Below are 11,070 nucleotides of genomic sequence, written 5' to 3'. Positions count from 1 at the left end.
AGCAGGCTTAGACAAAATTATATAAAGGAAAAAAAGAGCAAACTTAGTTATGTTTTCTTCTTTTTATTTTATAGGTTAATAATGCTTGTAAGCCAGAAGTGAAAGTGGCTCAGCAGAGAAACATCAGGAAATCTGGCAGACTGGAAGAGAATAGCTGCCCCTCAGGGCAGCTGCAAAGTGTGAAGCATGGAGGAAAGTAAGAATGAGAAGGTGAACCAGGCTCATGTTCTCTTTGACAGATTTGTCCAGGCTTCAACCTGCAAGGGGACTCTCAAGGCTTTCCAAGAGCTCTGTGACTACCTAGAACTAAAGCCCAAGGACTATCGTTCTTTCTATCACACACTCAAGTCCAAGCTAAATTACTGGAAAGCCAAAGCCTTGTGGGCCAAATTGGATAAAAGAGGCAGCCATAAGGACTATAAGAAGGGGAAAGCATGCGCCAACACAAAGGTAAGAAATTTTTTCACGGTGGTCAAGACAACTATTACCCAGTTTGCCAGCAACTAAGCAACACTACTAGTTTTATTGCTGAGCATGATGTCGTATGGTATGAAATATCCGCTTGGTCAGTTGGGGTCAGCTGTCCCAGCTGTGTCCCCTCCCAGCTTCTTGTGCACCTCCAGGCTACTTGCTGGAGGGATGCTGTGAGAAGCAGAAAAGGCCTTGGCTCTGTGCAGGCACTGCTCAGCAATAACTAAAACATTCCTGTATTATCCATACTGGTTCCAGTACAAATCCAAAACCAGCACAGGCTCTCGATCAAAAATTCCATTTGCTACTACCAAATTTGACTGCACACTTGAATAGGGGAAGCTAAATGGAAATCTTTGGGAATGTCTAGAATATTTGATATTTATTCAGGAGAAGCAGCCTGCAAGTTTTTATGTTTTACACTTTTGTGGCATCAATACTATAGATGGGTTAGAAAATCTTAATTGGTAAACCTTTAGTTGTGGTAGGCTTTTTTTTGGTACATTTTTTTACTAGACAGTAAAAGGGACATGAAATTTGCTGTTGGAGTCTAGATAAAAAATATGTATGTTTGGCAATTTCCAGTTTTAATTTGAAAATTCTCATGCGTCTCTCAAGAAAGTGAACTGTCTTGACAATTTGGCAAAATATTCTATTTACTGTTATTTAGAAGTTCATCACTTGTATTCCAGGTCCAGAAAAAAAAATGCTGTGGAAACTCATACTAATTCCTTTTAAAAGGTTCGTATGTGTGGTATTTACTGCAGGAATTCCTGCTTTTACGCACACACCCGGATTTTTTTTTAACCTGAATTATTGTGAGCTGGTATTTATGTGCTGCATCCTTGTTGAACTCTACAGTATGAGTTTATTTGTTTTGTTGTTACTGAAAACAGTTTTTTGTATCCTTCATCAAAATGTGAATGGAATAGGTGATTTTTGCAAATAATCATACATTCTTCCTTTTTTGGAAAAGGAACATAGTGTGGAATATGATAAAATTAGAACAGAATTCTGTCCTCTTTCATGGAGGACAATAGATGCTGCTGCATCTCTTGAATATTCTCCTTTTGGGAGAAGCAAGTATCTTAATAAGAGGCATTAATGACTAATTCCTCAGTAGAGAACTGAGGGGGAAGTATATCCTGTTTAGGATATGTCAGTCATTTCAGATCTGTAGACTGAAGCTTACCTCCCAACTAGATATTAGAAATTTATTTTGGTTTCTTGATTGTTTGTTCTGTTTCACTTCCCAATGGCCATTTTCATATGGATGGTGGTATTTATAATTACTATAATAACACTGGGAATGATTACTAATGGACCAAGGTCCACTTGTCCTAGTAAAGACTTGTAAAGATAATGCTTTCCTCAAAAAGTTTACAATTGGTACATCAGATTATAGACAGCAAGTGTATATAGATTAACTTGGAAAACAGTAAAACAATTGGGAAATGTTGGTCATCACAGTGGCCACTAGTTTCAACACTCCAAAACTCCAGCTGCTGTTAAGGTTTATATTTTTCAGGCAGCATAAGAAAGAAAGGACTTACAGGAAGATAAATATAGTGTTTTTTGTGTATATTTAGGAATAAACTTGAATTTCATGGGGATGAATGAATATCATGGGGAAATATCATGGGGAAAAATTCAGAATTCTTTTTCTGCACTTTGCATTCATTGGGATTCAGGAACTGGTCTTACTTTAAATGAAACATGATGGGTAGAACTGAAATAGGGTGTTGAAGGGTGAAGTTAAGACAGGTGGCTTCTGTTTCTAGGAGAAAGAGATTGAGCAAGCTGTCGAAGAATTTAGGGGTATTTTGACTTATTTGAAGTAATAGATTAAAAGTGATTTTACATCTGGGCTCTGAATATATCTTAATGAGAAAGACTGTGTTTGTTAACACTGAAGAAAATGTTATATTGATAAGAGATGCAGCACGAAAGAATGGAGCAATAAATGTTTGACTTTGATAGTGCTTGATTATGAGGACATACAAAAATTAAATATGAGTGGAGGTTGACATCCAGCTATGAAAGACATTCAGAAAATTGATTGTGACACTTATCTAGAAGGGAAGTGGTGAGGTAAGTTTAGAAGGACGTTAGAGCTTTGTTTTATCATGTTGAGCTTGAACTGACAACTAGGCAGCCCTGAGGAGATGTCAGAAAGGTAGAGATTTTAGCTTGGACAAATAGTAGTCAACTCTAAGTTGGTAAAGTTCTGTGAATCTGCAGCACTGACAAGCTGATTGAACCAGTGCCTGTGAATGAGGTGATGCAAAGGTAGATGGAAGAAGATGTAGAGGAAGATGATAAAGAGAAGATGGGCAAAACCCTGTGGGAAGTTGAAGGTGAGAGGAGTGGGAGAAATGAGGGAAGTACTTCAGATAATGCTCTGAAAGAATAGCTGGAGACATAGAGGGGTTAGTGACTTAAATGAGCGAAGGACATTCTTTCGAGAAGCTCATGTAGCCTTGTCTATAGAGCATCTCTTCAAGTGCATGTCAGTGATTATGCTGAACTGGTCTCTGCCAGATGAAAGGGAGGGCTTATTCCTTAGCTGCTCTCCTGTGTGGGTGACAAGAAGAAGAAAAAGAGTAAAGGAAAAGAGGAAGGGGAGTGGAGGCAAGCCAGAGAGTAATTTGCCAGTGTTTCTAAGAAGCTGTTGATGAGATGCTGTACAGAAATACAAGTAAAACAGGTGGATGGTGAATGAATTAAAGGTGACACACCCTCTGCCCCAACTGAGAAACAGACTGTGGATTTGGGATTCATGCTATTCTGAGTAGTGAAATTAGTAGCTGAGAGAAAGTGAAATTTAGTTAAATTTTTTTTTGCTAGGATGTCTTGAAGAATATATACCTGTGATGATAAAAGATTTTTGTATGGCTTTACATATAAAATTTGTTGATTATAAACAACATATATATATATTATAAATCTATGTATTCTTTTAGTATTTGTCATATATGTTTGTTATTTACTGTTTCCTGTCCTAATAGTAGCTGCCATTAAATGTTTATATGTAATTCCTGAGAGATGATAACTATTCAAAGTAGAGGCCTTTTGAGAACTGAATCATATCTGATTTGGTTTCTTTTCTCACTTAGTTTTATATTCCTGATGTTTAATGTAGTTTGAAAACCACTGATTAAAAAATACAGAAATTTAATTGTGCATGTGGAGGTGATAGAATTTAAAATAAAGATTAGGGTTTTAGCCATGTTGTCAGAACAGAAGTCAGTCAATTCTTCAGGAAGTTCTGCTTCTATACACTTACACTAATTTTGAAGTTCTCATGCTCTGGAGCGTAGCTTTTACTTGCCCATTTAAAAACTGATCAGGGTGAAGTGCTGTGACTGGAGTTGGGCAGCAGTTAGGCAGTTAGTGCATTACATGGCCAGCATCCCAGTGAACCAGAGCAATCAGCATTCGTGAAAGCAAGACTTGGTCGAAGTAGACTGTTCAGATGTAAATAGTTACAAATGGTGCTCTCTCTTCATTGGTTATACAGGGAATACAGGATTTCAGTTCGCATTTAATGTTCCATTACCATGGTATTGTTACTGAAAACTTAATATAATCTGTCTGAAAGATCTTGAGCAAGAAGTGTTTCTGAGAGCTGAGACAGCTTTAGTGTATGGAGTTGCAGCAGTTGCTTGGAGTCATTGAGGGGAAAGGGAAGAAGGAAGAGCAGTAGCTGCCTTTATTTGCTTGGCTGTACTTGGCATCTGGTGTAGTTACTGCTGCTTGTGATAGTAACAGACGGTAGGTTTCTCTGAGAGATCTTAAACTGAAAGAAGTGTTAAAGGTAAAAAAGAGAGCAGGATCTTTTCTTCTGATTTTAATTGTGCTTAAAACTTTCTGTGTTTTATAACAACATAATATTTTTGTGATGATTAAAAAAATGGCGACTTTGGCCATGAATTGCTTCACTGAGTATCATGTTTTACATCCAGAACATCTAGGTCTCAAACTTAACCTATGTGTTGTTAACTATATCATTGTTTGGGGGGAGGAGGAAGGTTGTGGAGAAAAAAATGTTTATACGTTTCTATGATAAAATTACAGGCAATTAATTTATAATTTGATTACACAGACCTGAGTTTTAATAGTCTGCTTTTAGTACAATTCATCTGCTGTTGTGTACTCCATCATAACTATTTTATATGGGGAAGGTTACAAAAGAATGTCATCCGATTCAGTGTGATCTTGTTGCTTATTGAATCCAGTCTCTTTGAAGATTGTAGTTGTCAGATGAGCAAAATTATTACCTGATTAAATATGACATGCTCAATTAATTTTTTTACAAGTTAAAAAAAAAAAGACTAAGTGATGTTTGAGATTTATACTTACCCACAAAAAAAAGCAATATTAAATTGGAAGAATATATTAGATCCAAATTTATTATTCCTTTTAACAAATGACAAATTGGACACTTGTTCAATATACAAGTCTAGTTTGGAATTTAATAGGTCAGTGGTTGGATTTAACTTTTCTCCCATATGCCTTCAGATTCCTGAAGTCCCTAAAGAAGCAGTGCTATTATTCTTCCCTTTCCTGTAGACTTGGATCTCTGCCTTCAGATTTATGTAGCTTCTTATGTTATAGAATCACAAAATCATAGAATGGTTTGGGTTGGAAAGGACCTCAAAGATCATTGAGTTCCAACCCCCCTGCCATGGACAGGGACACCCTCCACTAGACCAGGTTGCTCAAAGCCTCATCCAGCCTGGCCTTGAACACCTCCAGGGATGGGGCATCCACAGCTCCCCTGGGCAACCTGTTCCAGTGTCTCACCACCCTCACAGTGAAAAATGTCTTCCTAGTATTTAGTCTAAATCTGCCCTCTTTCAGCTTATAACTGTTACCCCTTGTCCTCTCACTACACTCCCTGATAAAGAGTGCCTCCCCATCTCTCCTGTAGGCCCCCTTCAGGTACTGGAAGGCTGCTATTAGGTCTCCTTGGAGCCTTCTTTTCTCCAGGCTGAACAACCCCAATTCTCTTGTACAGTAGTCTTTCTTAGACTTTGCATGTCAGTTGTTACGTCATCACTGGTGTAACTTGTACTGTTCTATTTGTTGTTCAGGTTATGTTTTCGGTTTCACATCATTTGCAGAATTTATGTCCCTGTGAATAACTGGTGAAAATGTAGCAACCTGTAAAACGGGCATATGGGGATGACCAAAGAACAAAGAGCTTTACTTTGGGATAGGTTGTTTATCAGGAGGTTGGGTTCTGGTTAAGTTTAGCATACTTAGAATTACTCGAAGGGCTTTGTTGTCTAGCCATAAGGGTAGGTAAGGATCTGGAAGATACTCACATGGCAGCAACAGTCATCACTATAGCCAGGCCTTTATTCTGTGGGTCTGGTTTATACTCAACAGAAATCAAAGTACAAATATGATAGGGCAAAATGGACTGTGTACTATATTCCTGTGAAAGCACGTAATGATGCCTGCTTTCTTTGTGGACCTCAGTTTCTGTGGGTAAGAAGTGTCATCTGGCTATCTTGATTTTTTAATCTTAAAAGAAATTATCTTGCTGTATCGTTTGTTTTGCTGAAAGTACTTGCAAGGCTATATATGCAAATATTTTACATTCTCAAGTTGTTATTGGTCTCTGATGTTATTGGTAGAGTGGAAAAAGATATGAGAAGATGAAAGACCTTTGATGTGATAAAGGCTAGATTGGAGAAGAAGTATTTTAGTAAAGTTGTCTAGTCACACAAATTTCCTATTTACATTATTTTTGCTTTCCTGAAGTTTCCTTTGCTACAATAGTAAAAGTACCAGCATAAGTTAGAGTGCTCTGACTTGACTGATGTCTGTGCTACTGTAAATGGTGATGATTATAAAAACACTAGCATCTCTTGTATTTATCTGCCTTAGCCATTGCTATGCTGCTCAGGGTTGATGAGGAGTTTTTGGTGCTATTGAAGAAAGGACAGCTTAAGCTTTGGAAGATGAGAGGAAAACACTACATGATCTTTTTTTTTTAAGAAAAACACATGGATGGAATGAGGGGGAGAAGCCTTCAGAAATATTATTCTCCAGGTGCTTATGTACCTTGGAGAGTATGCCTTAGCATCTCTCCTTAAAGCAAGGGTTTAAAAGAGGCAGGTGACTTGCCTCCTTCTCCAGACTTTTCAGTACTCTGTGATATATTGTTTTCAGGTTGCAGTAACTGCTTTAATGCGTCAATGGCAGAGTGTGGCAGGTAATAATAGAAAGACTGATCTGAAATTTCAGCTTACGTTGCAGACGAAGAACACTTACCCCTAAGAGCCGTGGGATGCTTGGAAGATGTGGAAAATTCCTCCTAGGACTGTAAAGTTACTCTGCGCTGGTTGTTTTGCAGTGTCTGATAATTGGGGCTGGACCCTGTGGCCTTCGTACAGCCATCGACCTATCATTCCTAGGAGCCAAGGTGGTGGTCATAGAAAAGAGGGATGCCTTTTCCCGCAATAATGTGCTGCATTTGTGGCCGTTCACCATACATGACTTGAGGGGTCTTGGCGCCAAAAAGTTTTACGGCAAATTCTGTGCAGGATCCATAGACCATATCAGTAAGTACAGCCTCTGCTGGACACAGCAGCACTTTTTCTTCATAAGGGAAACTTAGGTTGAGGGCACGGGGGTGGTAACTCATTAAAACTCAACCTACACCAGTCACCGCTCTCAAGTCCTTATGGTACAATTCAGCATTACCTTTGCGTAGTGTATTTTGAGCTAGACCTAGATGTGAAAAAAATACATTGTGCTGTGAGATTATTTCACGTGCAATATATATCTGTCATTTTTCACACCTATTACTTTCCAAAGCATATCTTTTTCCTAAACTGAAAGTACATTTGAGGTTCAGACCTTTTTTTTATGGATAATTTTAATATTTTTGCTGTTACATTCCTGCAGCTGCCACATTATTCTGTTTCTCTTGAGCATTGTAAGCAACTTGTAAAAAAGAAAAAATACTGAATGCTTTTGAACGTTCTTATGAATGTTGATGTGGAAAAAAGAGGAACAATTTTGGCTTTGTTAATTTTTGTAAGAGTGAGGAAGATATTATTGAGGACATTGTCAGCTTATGAATAAGTTTTGATTAAGCAGCAGTTTACATATTGAGAATAATTTTGATTCTCAAATTCTGAGAAATCAGTCTCCTTTGAAAGCTGAATGCTTTGGTGGAGCAGGAGTTACTATTTTTCAGTTTTTCTTTTTTTTCAAGTATTTACTGGACATGGCACATTTTTTGCCCAGCAGTCTGTGTTCTCCACTGGGCATAAGTGGGAAGTATAAAATGGCACAAACATAGTAGATAAGATTTGACTTCTTGTCCAAAGCAAAAATAGCTTTTCTTTTTTTTGTCAATGAATGGTAAAACTGGTAGACCTCTGGTATGTCAGTCCTGCATATTGCTTTTTCCCTTCTGACTTCTTGTCATATCTATTCTTCCAGGACTTTATTCCTGTTGTGTTCTTTTGTGTCTCAGCACAAATGAAATTTAGTGCTTAGGTGGAACTTTTTTAAATTTCAGTATCTGAAACATGACAGTAAGGTGTCTTCCTTCCAATGAAAAGAGTTTGCACACTGTCATTTTCATACCTGCTATCTACATTAACTAAGGAGTGAAGAGGTAGCGAGGAACTTACTATGCCCTCTCTAACCCAAAGGTGTTAGGATGAAGGTGCAGTTCAGTATTACAGGTAGGCTGATCAAATGGCTAGTTGCCATCTGTGAGAAAAGAATAGTTCTGCTTGTGCTCTCTTTCCTCCCTCTCCTGCACTGCATGTTCTGGTTGTTTCTCATGCTGATTTGGGACTGAAACATTAAAAAAAAAAAAAATTACTTTTTATTCTTTGAAAAGGGCTGTGGTTTCAGCTACATAGGGAGTCTCTTGGCATGCAGTCATATTACACACCAGTGCTGCCTGGATGAAGTGCTGGGAACGCAGTAGGGAAAAAGAAAGTAGCAGCTGGCCTTTAAACCAGTTCATCAGTAATCTCAAAGACATGTGGGCACTTGTGCTCTTTTCTTTTATTTCTTTATCATTTTTTGCAGGTATCCGTCAGCTCCAGCTTATCCTTTTGAAGGTTGCCTTGATCTTGGGAATAGAAATCCATGTCAATGTGGAATTTCAGGGGCTTGTTTATCCTCCAGAAGATCAGGAGAATGAAAGCAAGTAGCATTGAAATGGGTAGCAGAGAAAGGGGTAGTTAAGGAGTTAGGACTCCTGCTCCTTAACCCTGCTTATGACTCTTAAGTCCTTTCCTTATGCTCCATTAATCAGAATAATTACTAATACACTTTTGCTTGAATTTTTAGTAGGAGTTATTCTTTCTAGTGACAAATCCAAATTAGTTACTATATAAAACAGTCACCCGAAGTACTACACAGCAGTAGACCACGATACAGTAGGTTGTAACTGCTCCTAAAGTATTTAAGCCTATTACACTTAGAAGATACGTTTTTAAAACAACTCCTTTCTTTACGTTCACTGAAGATATTTATGTCATTGAATGATCTATATTTTGCTTTTGTATCATTTTGAAACTTGTTCTCTAATTGCCATAGGAGTTGGTGGCTTGTTTTTTGGCATCCTATTAATTGAATAGATAGTAGAGAAACTATAAAGGTTGTAGTGATCCTTAAAGGTAATAGTCGGGGGGGTTTTACTTGGAGCTATCTCCACCTCTGATTCACACAGAGTGGCTGTGCAAGACAGCAATAGCCCTGTCAACAGCATAGCTGTCCTGCAATGTATCTTTACTGACCACATGAGGAAGAGATTATGGGTAGTAAGAAATGGTTTTCTTTATTTGCTCCTTTATGAGCACTGTTTATATTGCCATTAACTTGGAGTTTTACCAACAGGAATAGGTTGGCGTGCATTGGTCCACCCAAAAACCCATCCAGTATCTGAGTATGAGTTTGAAGTAATCATTGGAGGGGATGGCAGGAGGAACACCTTAGAAGGTAATGGTGTGTCTGTAATTTGCTTTCAGATAGGACGTATTCTTAAATTAGTTAAAACAAAAATGGCCTTTAACATCCCAATCAAAATCTGGAAAGACATTTGACTAGTGAAAGGGGAGATTAAAAGTTCATGTAAAAATCCCTTTGTTATTAAAAGTCATCTTTTTCCTCTTCCTATCCATTAGCAATGGAGTTTTGACCTGAGTAATTTTTCCTACATTATTTCTTTAGTTGAGTAGTGTTATAGCTCTTACTTTTGGAGGTCGGAATTGAAGTGTTGAATGTTATTCTGTGTACTAGAGAATTCTATCTTAGTATTTTTGATACAAGTTGCAATTTTTGGAGAAAAGGTAAGAAAGAGAGGGGAGCTTTTTCCCTAAACAAGAGTTTTTATTTTGCTGATTAAGCAATTGTTGCTTTCTCTGTGGAGGAGGTTGTAATTCTTCAGATCCATTCTCTCTTTATTTTTTGAGGGCACCTGTCTATGACATGCTGAGCCTTCTCTGAAAGTATGCTCTGTTTTTCGGTGTTACTGTTCTATTCTTCATGTAGGGTTTCGCCGAAAAGAGTTCCGTGGTAAACTAGCAATTGCTATCACAGCAAACTTCATCAATCGCAACACCACAGCTGAAGCCAAAGTAGAAGAGATCAGCGGTGTGGCCTTCATATTCAACCAGAAGTTCTTCCAGGATCTACGAGAAGCAACAGGTTTGCCAGCAATTGACAGATTTCCAGTGAAAACTATTTGTCTTTATTATTACAGCTTTGTAACTCCAGTATCATGTTTAATCAATAAATGAACAAGTGCAAGGAAGTAGTCATTGCTGTCTCTCTTTGAAATCTGACTTCCCCATTTTTACAGCTGTTCTACACAGCTCTGCAAAGCAGATGTATATAATTCGGATGTGTGTAATTTTTTTTCGGAAGTGGAGAACTTATTTCCCTGAAGGTTTTCAGGAAAGCTGAGCCCTAAATAGGAAGAGTCTGAATCCTGAGTTCAGTTTCCTGTGCTCCACATATGAATGCAAACCTTAGAGTGATGATAAATATATATTTTAAGAAGTAGCTATAAGCAGGTGAAATGTGTTGCTTGTGGTTTTGTTGAAGATTTGAATTTTAAAGTAATCAAAAAGATGGGAGAAAGGTGCTTGGCATTCTTTCTCTAAAGCTTTCTAACCATGTAGTTTCAATTTTGTTTCTTCCAACAGAGCTCATGTGTTACACGTAGCATGTAACTTGTTCCTTCACTACCATGTCTTTTGTTCTGTCACAAGGTATTGATTTGGAGAACATTGTCTACTACAAAGATGATACACACTACTTTGTCATGACTGCCAAAAAACAGAGCTTGCTGGAAAAAGGAGTGATACGGCATGTGAGTATTAACTTTTCCTATACTTTCTATAAACTAAGATTTTGGTAAAACTTGCTTTCAGTATGCTGAAAGAAGGGAAACAGTCTTTTCTTTCACTACATAATGTTTTTATACAAGTGTATTTTAGACCACAAATATATGTGGTTAATGCCCTTCTGAAGTACTTTGGGTCATCAGAAGTGTTACAAGATCTATCCTCTCCAACTTGTATTAACAGAACCACAGAATGTTAGAGATTGGAA

The 11,070-nt window shown here is 37.8% G+C and overlaps 1 protein-coding gene across 1 annotated transcript; it reads left to right on the top strand.

Annotated features, from left to right (window-relative positions):
* Nucleotides 1-108: 108 nt before the first annotated feature.
* Nucleotides 109-10,828, top strand: LOC104465959 (protein-methionine sulfoxide oxidase MICAL3-like; the record flags this gene model as incomplete). The annotated part of the gene is made up of 6 exons (XM_010079214.1): nucleotides 109-450; nucleotides 6,839-7,046; nucleotides 8,539-8,655; nucleotides 9,352-9,453; nucleotides 10,006-10,161; nucleotides 10,728-10,828. Coding segments are annotated over exons 1-6 (948 nt in total), but the record flags the coding sequence as incomplete, so codon positions are not given.
* Between the last annotated feature and the right edge of the window lie 242 nt (nucleotides 10,829-11,070).

Source organism: Pterocles gutturalis, unplaced genomic scaffold (assembly GCF_000699245.1).
Source record: "Pterocles gutturalis isolate BGI_N339 unplaced genomic scaffold, ASM69924v1 scaffold40088, whole genome shotgun sequence".
In the NCBI taxonomy this organism is placed as follows: Eukaryota; Metazoa; Chordata; class Aves; order Pterocliformes; family Pteroclidae; genus Pterocles; species Pterocles gutturalis.
Note: the sequence above shows the minus strand (reverse complement) of the source record. Positions and strands in the feature narration are given on the sequence as shown.